The sequence below is a fragment of the Lutra lutra genome, chromosome 11, assembly GCF_902655055.1.
Source record: "Lutra lutra chromosome 11, mLutLut1.2, whole genome shotgun sequence".
Taxonomy (NCBI): domain Eukaryota; kingdom Metazoa; phylum Chordata; class Mammalia; order Carnivora; family Mustelidae; genus Lutra; species Lutra lutra.
In genome coordinates this window covers 58921114-58939312 of record NC_062288.1, presented here as the reverse complement: position 1 = coordinate 58939312, position 18199 = coordinate 58921114, and the positions used below count along the sequence as shown (strand labels likewise).

At 40.1% G+C, this 18199-nt stretch overlaps 1 protein-coding gene across 3 annotated transcripts in view; it reads left to right on the top strand.

Annotated features, from left to right (window-relative positions):
- The window catches only part of SKAP2 (src kinase associated phosphoprotein 2), a 164310-nt gene that overhangs the window by 137476 nt on the left and 8635 nt on the right, over positions 1–18199 (top strand). For all 3 annotated transcript variants that reach the window (XM_047694536.1, XM_047694533.1, XM_047694534.1), the window contains exons 10-11: positions 5819–5896; positions 12387–12499. In XM_047694536.1, coding sequence (XP_047550492.1) covers positions 5819–5896; positions 12387–12499 — 191 coding nt within the window. The remainder of the gene's footprint in view (positions 1–5818; positions 5897–12386; positions 12500–18199) is intronic.

Genomic DNA, 18199 nt, shown 5'->3' with positions numbered 1-18199 from the left:
CATGCTTCTGTCTTTTTGCAAATATGTCCTTTATTGCTGTAAAATATATGTCAGTCTATTAATCAGTTAGAAAAATCCTTTAGAAGTGTCATATTTTAACTTACTGGTGGTCCAGGATTTATAGGCCTGGAAGGAGCTTTTCCCCATGGTCTTGGTTTGAATTCCCTTGGCCACACCCCCCTTCCACACTTCCACTTGTCTCACCCCTACTGCCAGCTTTGGGGCTTGCCCCAGGTCCTGAGGGAGGAGGGGCTGAGGTGCCCTTTGGGTGAATCCTCTCTGCATTTTCCCCTCTTTTACACCGTATTGCTGGGACTGGCCACAGGGGTCTTCCTTTCCCCATCACGTGTGTCCTGTCTTCTCCCAGCTGGAGCCATCTTGCTTGTAATATCCCGGCTCCCAGACCCCTGGAGACACGTGCAGGGTAATCTGTTGCTCTGGAATGTAGGTGAACTTCTTTTGGGGGAACTTCTTTGTACAAACACTCACTGGAACTGTCTACATTTAAACATGTTTTCCTTATTGAAATTCAATGAGAAAGACAAGCTGGCTGGCCTAGAAAAAAGGATGCAATGGTATTTCATAATAAAATAAATGAAATATTATTTGAAATAACTGAACTATTGTTTCAATTATGAGTTGCATGAGGGACCTTTACGGAGTGTCAAGTACTGCGTGCCGGCCTCCGGGCCTGAAGGGTGTGGATAGGAGAGGTGTGGAAGGAAAGCTGGGAGAACAGAAAGGAGATGTGTTTGGGGGGCATCCTAGCTTGAAATCCTGTTTCTAAATCATCATTGCAAGAATCGCTTACCTTGAGGTGTCCTTTGCATACAGTGCTTAGGGCAGAATAGTATCTGCCCAGTTTTGTGAAAATGATTTCCAAGTCCACAAATAGCCAGTATTCAAATGAAACTTTAGAAGACCATCCCATCTATAAACTAGAGAAGGTAAAGAGGAGTCACATGTTGGAGTTTCAGTCCCTGTTCTGATTGCTTGTGTGAACCTGGGCAAGTTCTTCAAGCTCTGTCTGTAAAATATGATAAAAATGCCTGTTATTGCCTCACAGGATTGTTACGAGGATTTAGTTACCTAATGGACATAAATGCTTGAACATTTAAGCAAAAAATAGTAACTTTTCTTGAGACAGACGTACAGTGTCATAACCAGATGAAGTCGGGACAGGTAAAGATCTACACCCCATCTTTATTTCAGAGCATAGCTTTCGAATCTGTGTTTTCTGTCTCTTAAAATATGTTGTAATTCAGCAGAGCTGTCTGCTGAAGGTCCTTATAGAAAGGTAATCATTGTGTCTGAGGAGATTTCCTCATGTTCTCCTCTTCTCCCTGAAAAACACGGTAAAATCAGTTTTCATCCCCTCCGTGAGCGTCACACACCTTGTTTTGGCGCTAACCCATCATCTTCAGCCTTCTTTCAAGCAGCGTTAGCTGCATGTGTCATTTGCTTATCGGTTTTCTCTTTGGGTTATTTTGTCCTTAAACAAAGAACATTAGTAAGCAAGAAATAGCCGTTTTGTGAAAACTGCATAGCTAGACAGATTTGTGATCCTTATTAGGGTAATAATCCATCTGTTATAGAACTGGATCAATTTGTAAATTAAATTGATTAATCTAGCAGGGGGAAAGAAAGGTCTTGACTTTTCCCACATAAGCATTTCCTCAAATGGCAGTCATCCTAAAAAGATTTGGGAAGACTCATTTCTCTGCTAGTCTGTCTTTCTCTGCTCAACTAAGAAGGAAGGCCAGACACCTTCTGAAGAGGGGAGGGAGAGTAGAGTTCAGCTTTCGGATTCTCTGGGATCTGATTGTTGCTGGAACTTCCGTATTTTTGACCTGGTGTAATGTTAAAACCGTCTGACGACTGTCAGAATGTTTCGAATACTCACTGATTCGTTTAGTAAATGTATGACTGTGTTTGAATTATCTTCTGCAGTTAGTTTACTGTTATTTTCATCTCGTCTGATCAACAAAATCTTCTGATGAGTCTTCTAACAATGTGTGATTGGAATAATAACTTCACACGTTGAAGAGTTTTGTGCTGCAGCTGAGAGGCATGTAAATACAAGCTGCTTATTTGCAAGAAGCTTCCAGATTTGCAATATGATTGCTATGGAAACCACATAATGAAAACCTTATAACCATCTGTGTGGTTTGATGGATTTTACCGCATAGCTGAGCTGTTTTTGTTTACTGTTATTAAAATGTTGAATGGAATATATTAACCCGCCAACGTGGACTATTTGAGGTATTAATTAGTATTGTATAATGACATCGTGACTCAACACCAAAATAAAATATGTTTAATAATAAACCTAAATAAAACGACATGTGTGTATATTTCTAATATATTGTGGAGGTGATTATTGCCTAGAATTTTCATTTGTCCTTACATATTTTTTGAGTGTTGTGGAGATGTTAATAACTGAACATAGTAGGATTTATTTTCATGATTTTGAGCCCATTTGTTCACTCTGTATTTATAGAACATCTCCCTTGTACTAGACTTTACTCAAGATTCAGTCTGAGATTTCCCCCTTAAGATTAAAACACACACACACACACACACACACACACACCAAATTTGATTTTTGTTTTCTTTTATATGGAAGCTGTTTGTATTGTTAGCCGAAGATAAAACGAGTTGTTCGAATATCGTTAAGAAAAACTGATGTCTGAAGGCTCTGACCTAAAAATAGGTTTGAAATGGAGAAAGGAAGTTTTTTTAATGAGCGTTTTCTCCTCTAAATTACTACTTGGTCAGCATCTCACATGGGTTTCAATTTGGATACTTCTCAGTAAATATTGATACTTAAGTAAACATTTTAATATTATTATTCTGTTAGTTTAAGAATATACTGTTATATTATAGGCACTTAAATTTTAATAAAATAAGAATAACATCGTAGTAATAAATTCTTCCAAGTACATTGTTTACTTTGCCAAGAGTGGAGTTTTCCATTCAATTAATGTAATTAGTTTTTGTGATATCTTGACATTAATTTTGGGTGGTGAGTCTATTTCCCATCATGTCTTCTTAAGAGCCCAAAGTAGTGCTCCCTATGTCATGGTCATGGCTTTTAGAGGGCAAGCACACTTCACTATTTTTGAATTTACTCCTCGCTGTTAGATTTGTGACCCAATTGGGGGAGAGGAAGGGCTGGGGAAAGAGAAAGTGTGAAAAGTAAGGAAAGTTTTCTCCTTTTAAAAAAATTAGCCATCTGTAAAATAAGTAGGTTGGACCAAATGTCGGCAAATGTCCGTAATAGCTTTAAAATTTGTATGAAAACATCCTATGAACTCATACATGATAACTAGTCCTTGCGGTTTGGCATAAGAGAGATAACTTATTGAAGAGGAAAAAGACAGGATTTAGTATTAGGTTTTTCTTAGGTCTTCCTGTATTAATTACTGTTTGACTGAACCATATTAAAATTTCCAACATTAGGGTCAACTTAAAATGTGTAAAGTGCCAACTATTTCCAGCTGTTTCTTTTTTTTTTTTTTTTTGAGCTTTCATTATTTGTTTGAATTGAGTTAGAGAAATTCAAAACAGTTCTATGTTTGTTTTATAAGTACAGTAATTCTCAAGCTTGATTTAAATGTTGAATTTTATTAATGACCACTTCGAAGTTCGCATGGGACTTCTAATTTTGTATTTGTACTCCTGAGCTCTCCACCAAACTTTCCAGTTGCCTCTGGACATTTCCTCTGGGTTGACCCGCCAGTACAGTAAACACCTTACATCAAAGGGGCACTGGGTGGCACAGCCGGTTAAGCTTCCGACTCCTAGTTTTCAGCTCAGGTCATGATCTCAGGGTTGTGGGATGCGGTCCTGCTTTGGGCTCTGTGCTCAGTGGGGAGTCTGCTTGAGAGGTCTTTCCTTCTTCCTCTGCTCTTCCCCTTTCTCGCTCTCTCTGTCTGTCTCTCACTCAGATAAATAAATTTAAATCTCTCACGTCAGAAACACAGCTCCCTCCGCAGTGTAGCTTACCTTGGCTATTCTTTTCTCAGGAATGATGCTCTCATATCGCTGTTAACCAAGCTCAAAACTTGAGTCACCCTCAGTTTCTCTCCCTCCTGCAGCCTTCCACATCCAGGCAGGCACAAAGTTTATCCATTGTCATTCCTTTCCCTCTCATAACTGGCTCCTTTCCATTTCCCCTGCAGTTCAGGACTGCCTTCCCCTTTAGTCAGACTCTGAGTGGCCTCTCTCCCCATGCCCTCCTTCAGGCTGTCTGGGACAACGGGATCCGATGACTATTCCTCAAGCATAGTTTTGGTCCTGCCCTTTCTCTGCTCAGACATCTTCTGGGGCACTTATTGCCACCAAAAAAGGGCTAAAGTCCATAGCCAGATGTTGATGGCCCTTCGACAGCTGGCCCAGACCACTAGCATTATCCCCTCCTGTTCTCCCCTTTTGAGTACTGCATTCTTTAGCCAAATGGATATTATTGTGCTTTTTCTTTTGCTTATGACTCTCCCTCTGTCTAGATAGTTCCTCCTCCCCATCTCTGTCTATTCAGATTTTCTCCATCCCTCAGAGCCTTTGTGGTGTTCCCCCTTGGGTGGTTTCCGCTCTGTGTTCCTTCTGAACCTTGTGCCTCCCATGTGAGGTTCTATGCACTCCCCCCCACAATCCCATCTTCCTTTAGATACTCTCTTCTGTCCCTTGTAGGCTGTCAGCTTCCCAAGGGCAGAAGCTCTCTACTGTCTTTGCCTCCCTGGTAGAACCTCCCTCTTCCAGGTAGCTAATGCCCAATGAAGATTTGTTGGTTGAATTATTTAATAGTCATAGTGGCTTTATTTCTATATTTCACATATTTTACGATAACGTTTTTGCTTTTTCTTGAAAGTATTCTTTCTGAACTCTGTTTTTCTTGGGCATGCCATTTAATTCATATGTCCTGCCTTAAATATTTCTAAAGTGTGTATAAATCCTTAGGTGAGGAAAATGGACATGTAATAAATGACTCTTTAATGTAAAATAATTAAATATAGTCTATTGACCTTGCATAAAACTCCTCTTATTTGATCTTCTCCTGTTTCTTCCTATAACTTGGGAGAAATGCATGTGAAAGGAGAGTATGGAAATGACAAACATGGGGCTTGAATACATCGCTGGATAAAGAACACGGACATTATGATCACAAGCCCGAGTTAGAATCACAAACAGTGGATGTTTCTGTACCTTTTTGAGCCTCAGTTAAGTCATCTGTGAGAGGAGGATTTAGAAGGATCTGTGAAATCTTAACATCTGCTATAGCTTATGGCATAGAGTAGATCCTGAGTAGCATTTAGTGGGGATTGCCTTGAAGGGTGAGGATCCTTCTGGTATTCTCCTGTGAAGATCAAGTGGGAACACATGAAGCATCTGATACTCAAGAAATGATTTATAGGTTAACTATATTTTGTATCACACATTTCCCCTCGCCCACCACGATGTTTTAGGGACTACAGTTTTATCCGTGGTGGGTCTGGGTGTTCCTTCCCCGGATTTCCGGGCCGGTCTGCACTGGGGAGCCTTCCGGATGAGTTTCTGTAAGTACTTAAAACCAAGTATGTGTGGCTTTAGGACGTATCTTGAGTTTTATCAAGCCAACTGGTGAGGTTGCTCTCTGGAAACAGCTAGAGGTCTGTTTGTTCAGCTTTAGATTATTGGAAAAGGAATGTGAATGTTGAGTGGTTTCATCCTTTGAGAAGGAATATTTATATGTTCTAAACTTTCTGTTTTGCTCGTCAGTCGGGGTGAGTACTGCTATTTCTGAGGTGGTCTTTCACTGTGTCTTTCTGCTTGTTTACAGAAGAGGAGGAGGACAGTGTTCCTGCACAAGTGGAGGAACAAAGGAAGATGAGCCAGGACAGTGCTCTTCCCAGCACAGGTAACGACTGGCGTGGCTTCCTGGGGAAGCTTCTTTTGGTTTTGTTCCCTTTCCCTTTGGTCACTTTCCTATGGCTCCAAAGATGTGTACACAGCTCCCCGAAGTTGGCTGGTTCGATCTGGGTATCTTACGGCTGATAAGCTGCTTAGTCCCATTTAGGATGCATGGAAACCCTTGAGAAGGATTTATAAAGTAAGCCAATTTATACAAGGTATTCCTTCCTGAATTACTTTGTAATGACTCAATTAGCTTTCATTTCTACACAAAGGAGATTTGGTTGCATAAATTAGCTTATCATCATTGAGGAAGTGTCACTGCTGAAGGACAGTTTATAGATACAACATGCAGTTGCTGTCAAACCTATAAGAATGTAATATAGACATCTGTGTATACTTTGTGCTTGAGCAGAACAGACTTCTGCCATTCAGAGACTAACAGGGGACAACAAGTTGCCCAGGGGACTGGCAATGTAGACATCTCTGAAAAGGTCAACTTGACACAGGCTCTGACAATCGACCCACAGCTCTGTCTTCTTTGATAAAAATCAGATAAACTTAAGACCGCTAATTGATCTGCAGCCTGTTTAAATGTTGGCCATGCATATCTTCATTGCATATGATTAACACAGAAAGCAAATGAATTGGGTAAGAAATGCCAGAGTCCAGTGACAGCAGTTTAGAAATTGGAAAAGGACACTGATGGCCTAGAAGGCAAGGAAGGATATTCCCCTTATCCATTTCCACTTGGCACATGGCCCCAAGTACTAATTATGACTGAGACTGGAAAAATAACTCTACATGCTATGTACAAAAATCACATGATATGGGCAATTTTTTTTCTTTTTTGTGGGTTGTTATTTCCAAATAGCAGGAGATAAACCATATCTGTAGTGCAAGCATGAGGTTAGCTTTGATAAACCAGCAATTATTTTACACGGAAAGAAGAGAAGGGGAGTGCTTTCTTATCAGGCCCTTTACACCTCTTCACAGCCACGTGTCTGCTGGGGCAAGGTCTGCCCTATCATCCCATGTCCTGCAAAGAGCTGGAGTTGAGGGTCACCTTCCCTTCTCTGATCCGTTCATTCATCACTCTCTCCAGCTGTCAGAGGCTCGGTGGACAGGAAGTGTGTGTTCAGGAAGTAGCTTTCCCGAGTCCTTCCTACCGTGACATGTGGAAAGGAAACAGGGGCCTGATTTCCGGACCTGGACAGGAAAGCAGGAGCAGGTTGCCACAGGAGGCTTTGGTTTGCTTGTTTCAGAAAGGAAGTGAGGACGAAGGCTTTCGAAGTGAGCACCGTGGTCCTGTAAAATGCAGCCGTAAAATGCCAAGGCTGAACGCAACCTTGAGGACACTGCCGAATAGTAATTTAAGTCGGTGTGTTTTATTGTGTGTCATAAAGCTTCTGCCGAAAGTGTGGAGGTTTTTTTTGTTTTGTTTTGTTTTGTTTTAATTTCAGTGCAGGTGTAGAAGGTAGACACCTATAGATACCCCTTCCACAAACAGAAGTATTTTGGCTTAAAGCAACTGTATTTTTCAAAAGCCCTTTTAAAGTAACTCTTTCCCAAATTTTTGCCTTTGAGGGAAGGGAGAAAAAAGTCCGTTTTTCTTCAAGGGAATGCAGTAAGTAGATCTAGCTTTCCATGCAACAGCCATAAAGCGCTGTAATAATTCTTATCTTTAGTGACATGAAATTCTTTTCAAGCAACAGTTTTAATGCTTTTGCATCTCAGTGACCTTTGCTCTCTCTGGGCTGTCAAAGATGTAACCCTAGAAGTTTGTTTGCTATGCAGGGCAGTGAGTTGACAAGGGTATTACTATCTTGCTGGGCATCACATGACATGAACTTCTAACCTTACTCAAGAATGTTATATATTTTTCACATGGACTGATTTTACCTAAAAAGAGAAAAGAAAATTCAGATGAATGTAAAATATGTAAACAAAAACATAATCTTGTGTTTCTTAGTTCTTTCATGTTCAAGCTTACATGTCTTACATATGTTTATTAATTATACACAAAATAAAGATTCCATTTGATTTATTTGTAGAATATGCTTACCTTTATTTATTTATTTTTTTAAAGGTTTTATTTATTTATTTGACAGAGAGAGTGATCACAAGTAGGCAGAGAGGCAGGCAGAGAGAGAGAGGGGAAAGCAGGCTCCCGCTTAGCAGAGATCCCGATGTAGGGCTCGATCCCAGGACCCTGAGATCATGACCCGAGCCGAAGGCAGAGGCTTAACCCACTGAGCCACCCAGGTGCCCCTATGCTTACCTTTTATTTTTTATTTATTTTTTATTTTTTTTAAAGCTTTTTTTTTTTTTTAAAGATTTTTTTAAATTTATTTATTTGACAGACAAAGATCACAAGCAGGCAGAGAGGCAGGCAGAGAGAGAGAGGGGAAAGCAGGCTCCCGCTTAGCAGAGATCCCGATGTAGGGCTCGATCCCAGGACCCTGAGATCATGACCTGAGCCGAAGGCAGCGGCTTAACCCACTGAGCCACCCAGGCGCCCCCCTATGCTTACCTTTTAAAAATACTTTTTAAACCTCTAAGACCACTCAGGAAGAGATTCTCCATTATTTTATTGTTGAACGTTTCAGTCCTTGTCATCATATTTTAAAAATCTTTTTGTTTTTGCAAAAGCATCTCCAGCCTTTAGCTTGTATTTTCCTAACAGTTCTGATACTGCCCAATAATCTGTTTTTTTATGTTTTCAAAAGCAGGAGCAAATACATCATTTAAATCCTTCACAGGCTGGCTAATTTAGAATGGCTGTTTTTTCTTTCTTTCCTGTCTTTTTTAACCATTCACGCCTTCCCAGGACAACAAATGTAATGAGGTGGGTTTTTGTTTTTTTTGTGTGTGTGTTTTTTTTTTTTTTTGTAATTTTGAAACCATAGATCACAATGTGGGAAGATTAATCCATGCAGCAATGACAACTCAACAGACTTACTTGTATTCAGAATGTATGCTTCTCTGTGCTTTATGCGTTATGCTCCATACCATTTTTGTACAGTTTTTTAAAAAACATATTTCACACGGATGATTGTTTATCAGCGTGTGAGGCGAATGATGCTAACTTTCCTGAGCCCACTGTGCTTCGGAGGCTGTATCCATGGGTAATTTTTTGAGGACAATTAGCCACACTTAAAATTTTAAAATTTAGGGTCGCCTGGGTGGCTCAATGGGTTAAGCCTCTGCTTTCTGCTCAGGTCATGATCCCAGGGTCCTGGGATCGAGCCCTGCATTGCATCGGGCTCTCTGCTCAGCAGGGGGCATGCTTCTCCCCCCACACCCCCCTGCCGCTCTGCCTACTTGTGATCTCTGTCTGTCAAATAAATAAATAAAATCTTAAAAAAATTTTTTTAATTTAAAATTGTAAAAAGTGGACCAGAGGCACTTGCTCTTGAAGGAATAAGATAAGTCCTTATTTTTGTATCTAGAATTCATACCCAGAATGTTAACATTATTTTCCCGAGGAAATGAAAGCTAATAAATCCATACTGCCAGCTTTTCTCTTTAGTCCTGGTTCTTCTGCTTTATATAACTAGTATCGCATTCGGAAATGGACAGAATAGTAAATTGTGTGTACATATAGTCGTGTGACATAAACCACTTATGCTTTAACAGAGCTCACATAGGGGACACAGAAATGAGGTGGGTCTTTGGGTAACATCATCATCGAGATTATAGAAAGCACAGTCAAAAATGCATCTTTTTCCCGGTATTGCTAAATCGTTAGCGTTGTTGCCTCTTTACAGCAGTGAGATTTAATGAAATGCTTCTGATGCACATCTGGGGAGAGATGCATCTTGCGCGCGGTGGGGGTCTCCCTTCCCCTCATGTGCTCCTGTGACTCCCATTAGTGTTAATGGGAGCTTCACCGAGTGCATCGAGGGGAAGAGAGACCCCAAAGTGATAAGGATTATGTGGTAGAAATCACCATACACTTTTTCTTTCCTCCCTTCTTTCCCCACCGCTTGAAAATCTATTGAATGAAAAGCTGTTGGGAGAGAATCTGAAAAAGAAGGAGCAGGCGGCCGGCTGGACAGCTGGGGACGCACCGGGATGCTCTTGCTCAGCCAGAACTTCTCCAGTTTTAGCCCAAGTGTTGTTTCTCTAACCTTTTTGGATCAAGCCTCAGGCTAAGCAGCATGGGGACTGCACAGGAGCCTCGACTGGGGAAACCAGCTATTTAGATCCTTTTACCTCCTGGCCAGTGACTGTGGGGGAGGGCCTTGCATGTGAAATGATGTCATCCTCTCTGTGCTCTAATTCCTTGACTTTTAAACTGACACTGACAGACTGCACGGGGCGCAACATTTGACCCATTTAGCAGTTGATTTAATCTGACTAGAATGTCTCAACTTCTAAATCTCTATTTGTCTAAATAAGTGGTTTTTAAAGGAAATCAGTCACTTTATTATTAAGTAATTCTTTCTCAAAGAAAAAATTGACAATGTTTGGAGAGATCTGTCCAGCGGGAGTGCCCTCTAGTGTCCATTCATAGAATTTACCTAATATGTGCTTTGGGGGGAAAATGTAATGAAGGGTGGCGGCAAGCATTGTTAGGTCTTGGCTGGATTCCCAGGCTCAGAGACCTCCCGGCTAGTATCAGTGATGAGTGCTCAGATGCAGGAGTGGAGAGGTCAGAAAAGGTGTCAGTCTCTCTCCCTTCCCCTCCCATTCTCCCTCCCTCCTTCCTCTCATTTCTCCATTTTTCTCTCCCTCCCTCCCCCCATCTCTCTCCCCCTCTCTCTGAATTTTTAGAAACCAGGAGAGAAAATGTAATAGGATTTTGCTAGGTTGCGCATTCCAGTCCTTGTTTATTTTCTTAATGTACAATCAAAAAGTATCATCTTTATACGTTTTCAAGCGCCACATGACTCAGATTTCCTTTTTGGCTTTTAAAAACATGTGTCAGATATTAGAATTTTCGGAACGTCTGATACACTGTTACCACTTGGTGTACATCACAAACCGCCCAGTGTCGGACGTATCCGCAGGTGCCCCGCTAACGTGCCTGCTTGTGCTGGGCTTGCCAAGGAGCCTGCTGTTTGAGAGCCATATAACAAAACTAAGATGACAGCCCTGATCCAGCACACGTCTCCACAGTTATCCCCTCAGAATTCAGAGATGACATTCCAATGATGGAAGTTGTCAGCACGTATATGTTCTGCCTGGTTAGTGAACACACGGACATCTTATTGATATCACTCGCATTCTTTTTGCGTGAACTCATCAAAACTCAATTATCATGAAATTAAAAACAGGAAACAGTTCTCAGTGTAACAAAAGCATCCAGTGTATTTAACTCTGAGCCACGTTTCAAGAGAGCCCCATTGTATAAGTGACAAAGCATTTATTACCCCGGTTTATTGTGGTATTACAGAGCGGAGAGCGCTAAATAATCAATCAGTTAATGGTCTGTATGGCAGTTTGAGCACATCGCATCCATTGTGCTTATGCTGTTAGAGGGATGAGCTGATAACTCCAGTGTATGTTGCATGTTTATTCAGAGCGCGATATCCTAAACTGGGGCTGACGGAAATCTTGAAAAATGCCGCTTCAGCAGCGGCACTTTCAAAGTTGCTCAAATATTTAAGAAATAAGTTTGAGAGGGGGGGGTGGGGTTATGGATATTGGGGAGGGTATGTGCTATGGTGAGTGCTGTGAAGTGTGTAAACCTGGCAATTCGCAGACCTGTACCCCTGGGGATAAAAATATATGTTTATAAAATAAAAAAAATAATAATAAAAAAAAAGAGAAAAAAAAAAAGAAATAAGTTTGAGAGGCTCTCAGTGCAAAAGTCCCCAAAGATAAGAGCTGGAATTACCCTTTATGTTATTCCCACTGTATCTTCTTCTCTAACCAGCTTGAGGTTTTGGAATGAAAACGAACGAACAAAAACTGTCACCTCGTTTGGGTTATGTCTGTGCCCTATTAGCTCCTTGATGTTCATTTAAATACAGATTATTTATGAGGTGTCCCAGATGCTCACATGTTCTCTCCCTCCCTTTGTCTCTGCTTTTTGGGTAAGTTTTAGAAATTTGGTAAGGTGGTTGTTTCATGATGCATGTGTCCCATGTCGTGGATATCGCTCAGTGTGCAGCCTGGGTGACTGACTTCAAAACATGTTGTGAGTGGGGTTAGGTCCACTCTACAAAATAAGTGAGAAGGAACTTTTAGGTGCTGGTTTGAGGAGAGTCCAGGTTTCGCAAGTCCAGGTTTTAGGTAAAACAAAAGAGGGAGAGAAAGAAAAGAAGAGACATGCCAAGAGAGGTCTTTTTGAAATCTGTCCTTAATTAGATCACTGTAAGAGGTAGGATTTGTCTATCCATGTAATCAAGGGTTCTTTGAATCCAGACAGAATTTTTCTTCGCCTGTTTTGGTGGTTTGAGGCAGCCCTTTAATTTCTGTTGGTTAGTTTTAAATAAGGGCCCATTATATGAAAGCTCTAACTCATGTTTGCTCTCTCTTCTTCCTAGGAGATAAAAGCACCGATTATGCGAATTTTTACCAGGGTTTGTGGGACTGCACAGGAGCTCTTTCCGATGAGTTGTCATTTAAACGTGGTGATGTGATTTACATTCTTAGCAAGGTAAGAAGGCACCCCAGATGACAACTGTAAAGGGTGACGCCAAAGCTAGATTTTTATGCATCTGGGTTTACAACACTGGGGAAAAATGCCAATTGGAATTCCTCTAGGTCCTTGTTAACAATTGGGAGTTCACAATAATTAATTATTTTGTCAAGTGAAATATAATCAAATTTTAAACACAATCAGATAACAGGATTCAACTTAACAGTGTGTTTACCTATCACTTCAGCCTTTGGCTCACATCCACACACAGCCTTCTCCAGAAACAATATACTTATGTGAAAGCTAACATTGTAAGGTATTGGGTTATTTATTATGTTTTTCTTTCCTCTTCCTTTTTATTCTTCTGTGTGCTTATTCTGGTTTTGTCTGCCATTCACTACTGGAAACACTGTTTATAGTAGAAGTTTTTCATCTTTATGTAAATACATTGGTGTTCCGACAATTTAAAAGCAATGCTTTTTCTATTCAGACAGGTCTAGGTGATTTTTTTTTAAGTTTAACATAGTTGTATTTGTAAACATAATGGCGGAGTCTGTTGCTACGAATATATATATATATATATATATATATATATATATATATATATCAGTGTCTCTGCCTCTTAACATACTGGATAATTGAAAACCGTTCTGTCTTTAGATCTAAAAGTCATGTTTCTTATTGTGATGACATGTGTGAGCTCCCTTAATTCATATTTAACTTTCCCTACTGTGATATGGGGATTTTAAAAACTCCCTCAGTCTACTTTATGAAACTATTTTAGAAACAAATGATGTATGAAAACTATTTAAATATAAGTAGGGAGATGTTCTATAAGTCTAGGAGTTTAATGTGGTTTCTTGATTTGAGAAAAATTTGTACTTTTCAGAAAGATAGTATGACTTGCTAGATGCAGAAGAGAATTTGGAAATAAGGTCACTTACTGACTCATTTTTTTTTAAGATTTTTATTTCTTTAATTGATGGAGAGATAGAGAACACAGGCAGGGGGAGCAGCAGGCAGAGGGAGAGGGAGAAGCAGGCTCCCTGCTGAGCAGCGAGTGCAATGTGGGGTTTGATCCCAGGACCCTGGGACCATGTTCTGAGCCGAAGGCAGACGCTTAACAGACTGAGCCACTCAGGTGCCCCTCACTTATTGCCTCTTAGCACAAGATGGTTGGTGGACAAAATCATAACATAGAAAATCACAGAACATTTGAATGAGGAATCTGAGTAATGATCATCTACCTGTTCTTGGTTTTACAGCCAAGGAAACTTGGGTCAAGAAAGTGCCAGAGCCAGTGCTTAACTAGGCATCTGGATGCCCAGACCAATGCTTTCTCTTTTTCTCTTTTGCTTCTCATTTGAAACTGTTATAAAGTACCTACAAGGCCCATGTTAACACCAAGAATCCAAGAGGAATACTATAGAAGCACTTGTAGATTATTGGGGAAAATATTTAGTAAGCAGATATTGCCAACTGTGATCATTGCTAGTTGAGATGCCCAGAGCTAAGACTCCTCACTTACCTTTTCTCTGCCCTCTGCTCCTTAGTCTCTATGTTGTTTTTTTAGGGAGAGATGCTTTTAGTTCTTAGGAGTCAACTCTTGGATTAAGCCTATTATTGAGCATTTAATTGTCCTGAGTTAAGGCAACACTTTAAAAAAAAAAAAAGATTTTATTTATTTATTTGACAGACAGAGATCACAAGTAGGCAGAGAGGCGGGGCCGGGGTGGTGCGGGGGAAGCAGGCTCCCTGCTGAAGCAGAGAGCCTGATGTGGGGCCTGATCCCAGGACCCTGGGATCATGACCTGAGCCGAAGGCAGAGGCTTTAACCCACTGAGCCACCCAGGAAGCCCCAAGGCAACACTTTTTTTAAAAAAAGATTTTATTTATTTATTTTTGAGAGAGAGAGCACGTAGGAATGAGCACAAGCAGTGGGCAGAAGCAGACTCCTCACTGAGCAGGGAGCCCGATGTAGGGCTCGATCCCAGGACCCCAGGATCATAACCTGAGCCAAAGGCAGGCACTTAACTGACTGAGCCATCCAGGTGCCCCAAGATAACACTTTTTTTGAGTGAATTACTTAAAATAGAAACCAAACTGATTCATTTCAGTTCAAGAGAGTTTCTTGAAATTATTCCTCAAATCTACTCCCCTCACAGTTATTTTTACCAACTTAGGGGCAATTGTTTATAAAATTAAAAGGTTGATTAGCTTCTACTTGGAATTCCAAACTGTAGGATAAATGGCTTATAGTCTTTATATTATTATGGTAAAATGTGAGACTGGATGGTAAATTGTGGATCTGTTCTTAAAGCCTTCTTTATGAGTCAGGCTGTGTGCATTGCTGAAAAGCTCAGAGTACCAACCTCTGGGACACACTGTCAGACAAGTAGAGATCCCATTGTCTCAGAAAATTGTTTTCTGTTGCTGTGAAGTTAAAAGTACAATCCTAGGTGTATATCACACTTCTAGGATCCTGGGGTAGGTAATTTCTGTTCTCCCAGACCTGTTCTGTGGAGACTGTCATTTCATCTGTGAAGCTTTATCATAGAGCTAAGGGTAGTGGTGGTCCAGCTCAAAGGAAGAGCATCCTGCCATCTAAAAGGTCTAAATGCTGTTATTTGGGTATTGTTTACCAAAAAGATTCCTTCAACCAGCCCTTCACAAGACTCGAAGTTCCACAGTCAGCATCATTTCCTGAGGGGCCTTCTAGATATGATTCTTGTATCTGGAGCTCATTTTGGAATTTTAAAGAAGAGACAAGACATTGTTAGGGCAGCACGTTATTACTGTTGGCTGAATGATTTATTACCAATATTTACCCAGCTGTGGACCTGGTAGGAGCAACCAGGTAAATCTTGGTGAGGGTGAAGAGAAAGGACACTTAGCTCCCCCTTGATGGGATGTGGACAAATTCTGGGCCATTAGTGGACATCTTGGCTATGGTTTCCAGGTCATTTTGGGAGTCAGTATCTGTTTGTGAAGACTCTTGCTTCCCCAATTTTGGGGGCACAGTTTCAGAGAGGAACCTCTGGAGACTCTAATAATTCTTTACTGGTTTGATCGTCCAGTTCTTATCAAAACTTTGGCCAAAATAGACCATAAATTAATGTCATAAATTCATTTAATATGTAAGTGACAGCAATCTGGATGTTTAATGCTATTGTCAATTCAGAACTCAAGGTCCTTAGAGTGAAAAATTGCTCAGAAGGACTTGTTTCTGGATCAAGGTAGAGAGCTAGATTTTTTTAAAAGTACAATTAGTGTAGAAACCACTAGCATTGTTATATGTCTAGAAATCTGTTTCATCTTTCTCTGGGTTATATTAGGTTTAGCGTTGATAGAATGAAATTTTACCATTTTTTACACCATCTAGTGGCTCAGAATGAGTGGTGCAGGTAATTACAGCTAATGTGCACAATGAAAATGATGTCATAAATTCAACTTTAAATCTAGCTGTGGATTATTACTTTCCTATCTTGTGTCAATAAAATGTTAGCATTGATCATAAATTTTTTCATTCATAAATTAATTCTTCTTTAATTAAGTGTAAACATTGCATACGTAAGGAAGAATACATTTTAAAGGAGTCTTAATATCTGTAGAGGCATTAAAATGTATACTTTGTAAAGAAATTAATGCCGCAACTTTTCAAATAAATAATGCCGTTTAAAAGATTTTAAAGAAATATGACTGGGGGGGGCACCTGGTTGGCTCAGTGGGTTAAGCCGCTGCCTTTGGCTCAGGTCATGATCCCAGGGTCCTGGGATCGAGCTCTGCATCGCATCGGGCTCTCTGCTCAGCAGGGAGCCTGCTTCCCCTCCTCTCTCTGCCTGCCTCTCTGCCTACTATGTGATCTCTGTCTGTCAATTAAATAAATAAAATCTTAAAAAAAATAAAAAAGAAATATGACTGGGGCGCCCGCGTGCTGCAGTTGGCTGGTCATCTGACTCTTGTTTTCGGCTCGGGATGATCTTGGGGTCGCAGGATCAGGCCCAAGTCTGGCTCCCCACTCAGCTTGGAGTCTGCTGAGGTTTCTCTCTACCTCTCCCCGTACCCCTCCCCATGTGCACTCTCTCACTCTCTCTTTCTCTCAAATAAATAAATCTAAAAAAAAAAAAAAAGGAAATACAACTTGCTTTTCAAAATTAACTGACCTATATTTTGCAATATTTAATTATCACTGGTCTAACTTACCTTCTGGAAGGTTGTCAGTACTGAAAATACCCTTAAAGAAGGCAACACAAGATAGTTCAAGAAAAGATGCATTTAAATACAAACAAAATTTAGATAAATCAGGGGCTAAAAATGGTATGCAATGATAAAGAGGGTTTTAATTTTTTAAGTGAAATGGCAGAAAAAGATTGAATGAGTTTGACGATTGGGTTGTCTTCATTAGAATTCCCTGCAGAAATATAGTTTGGTTTTAAAATTCAGTCCTCTTTCTCTGTTTTTTCAAGGAAGCCTTGATGGGGTGTCAGCTGTGCTCAGTCAGCCTGGGGGTGATTTATTTATTTCAGGCCTCTTTTGAGAGTTATACAAATCTTAGCCTTAAAAAAAATTTTTTTTAAGTGAAAATCCAATGTTGCAATAAAGAAGGGTAAGCAGATAACCTACCCTGCCCCCTTCCCTTTGTGACATTTTGCAATTAGCAGCTGTCACATGACCCCTGGCTGAGCTAGCCTCTCTTTCAAAAAGTGTCTGTCATTTTCTAAGTTTTAACCTTCGAAGCTCACTAATAATGAATGTAAGTACCGCTTACCTAAAAAGGAGAGCCAACAACTTTTTGCTTCCAGTTCCTTTTCACCTAGGATCACTGCTGTTTTTTATGTATGAAAACGCATTATGTACTTGGGTAGTTCGGTGGAGATTAGGAAATTTTTTCTTTCTCGCCTAAAGACAATGAGGCACATTTACAGGAATGGATAAAAGTGGAATTTGTAATTTTAATGAGAGCTATGTTGTTAGTGAATTGATTCTGAAACACATGGCCAGATTTCTGATTCGTTGGATGGGGGAAAATCATATTTGAAGTAAAAATATCTTATCATTTTTTTTTCATTTTTTTTTTTTGAAAGGAATTGGGTTGTTTAAAATGGTGTCAGATTCCATTACTAGGTTACATTTCACGTCTATTACCACCTTAAACATGGACATAATATCCTAGTTAATAGTATTTTCATAGAAGTATGTTCATGGAATTTTAGAATTTTAATAGCAGGACCCAGGTTATATAGCTATAGGCGTATTGTGCTGTCCTGCATACCTCTTTGGTTATGTCATTCTACTGGTTGTTCTGGATTTACATTCCCTATTAGTTTATCTTTCAATCTGTCCTCATCAGTAAATTGCTAACCACATTCCTATTCTTACTTTTAAAGCAATAAATTATTTTTAGAGACTTAATGACAGGGGAGCTATGCTTTAGCAGGAAAGAAGCCCACTGCTTTGTCTGGTGGTAACAGGAAAACAAGAGAGGTAAGAGTCCTGGGATAGTTGCTCTAGTCTCTGACACGTGTGAATCGAGCACTGCAGCTTTTTGAGAAATTTCTTATTAAGTCAAAATCAGGAAACGTAGGTTGATGGCGTTCACTAATAGGTAGTAAAGGGACATGTTTTGCTTGTTTGTTTGGTTTTTAGTGTGTATTGGCTGGAGGGTCAAGCATCGCCTCTCGTTATATCTGTTTGTGACTTTCTCAGTGATCGGTGAAT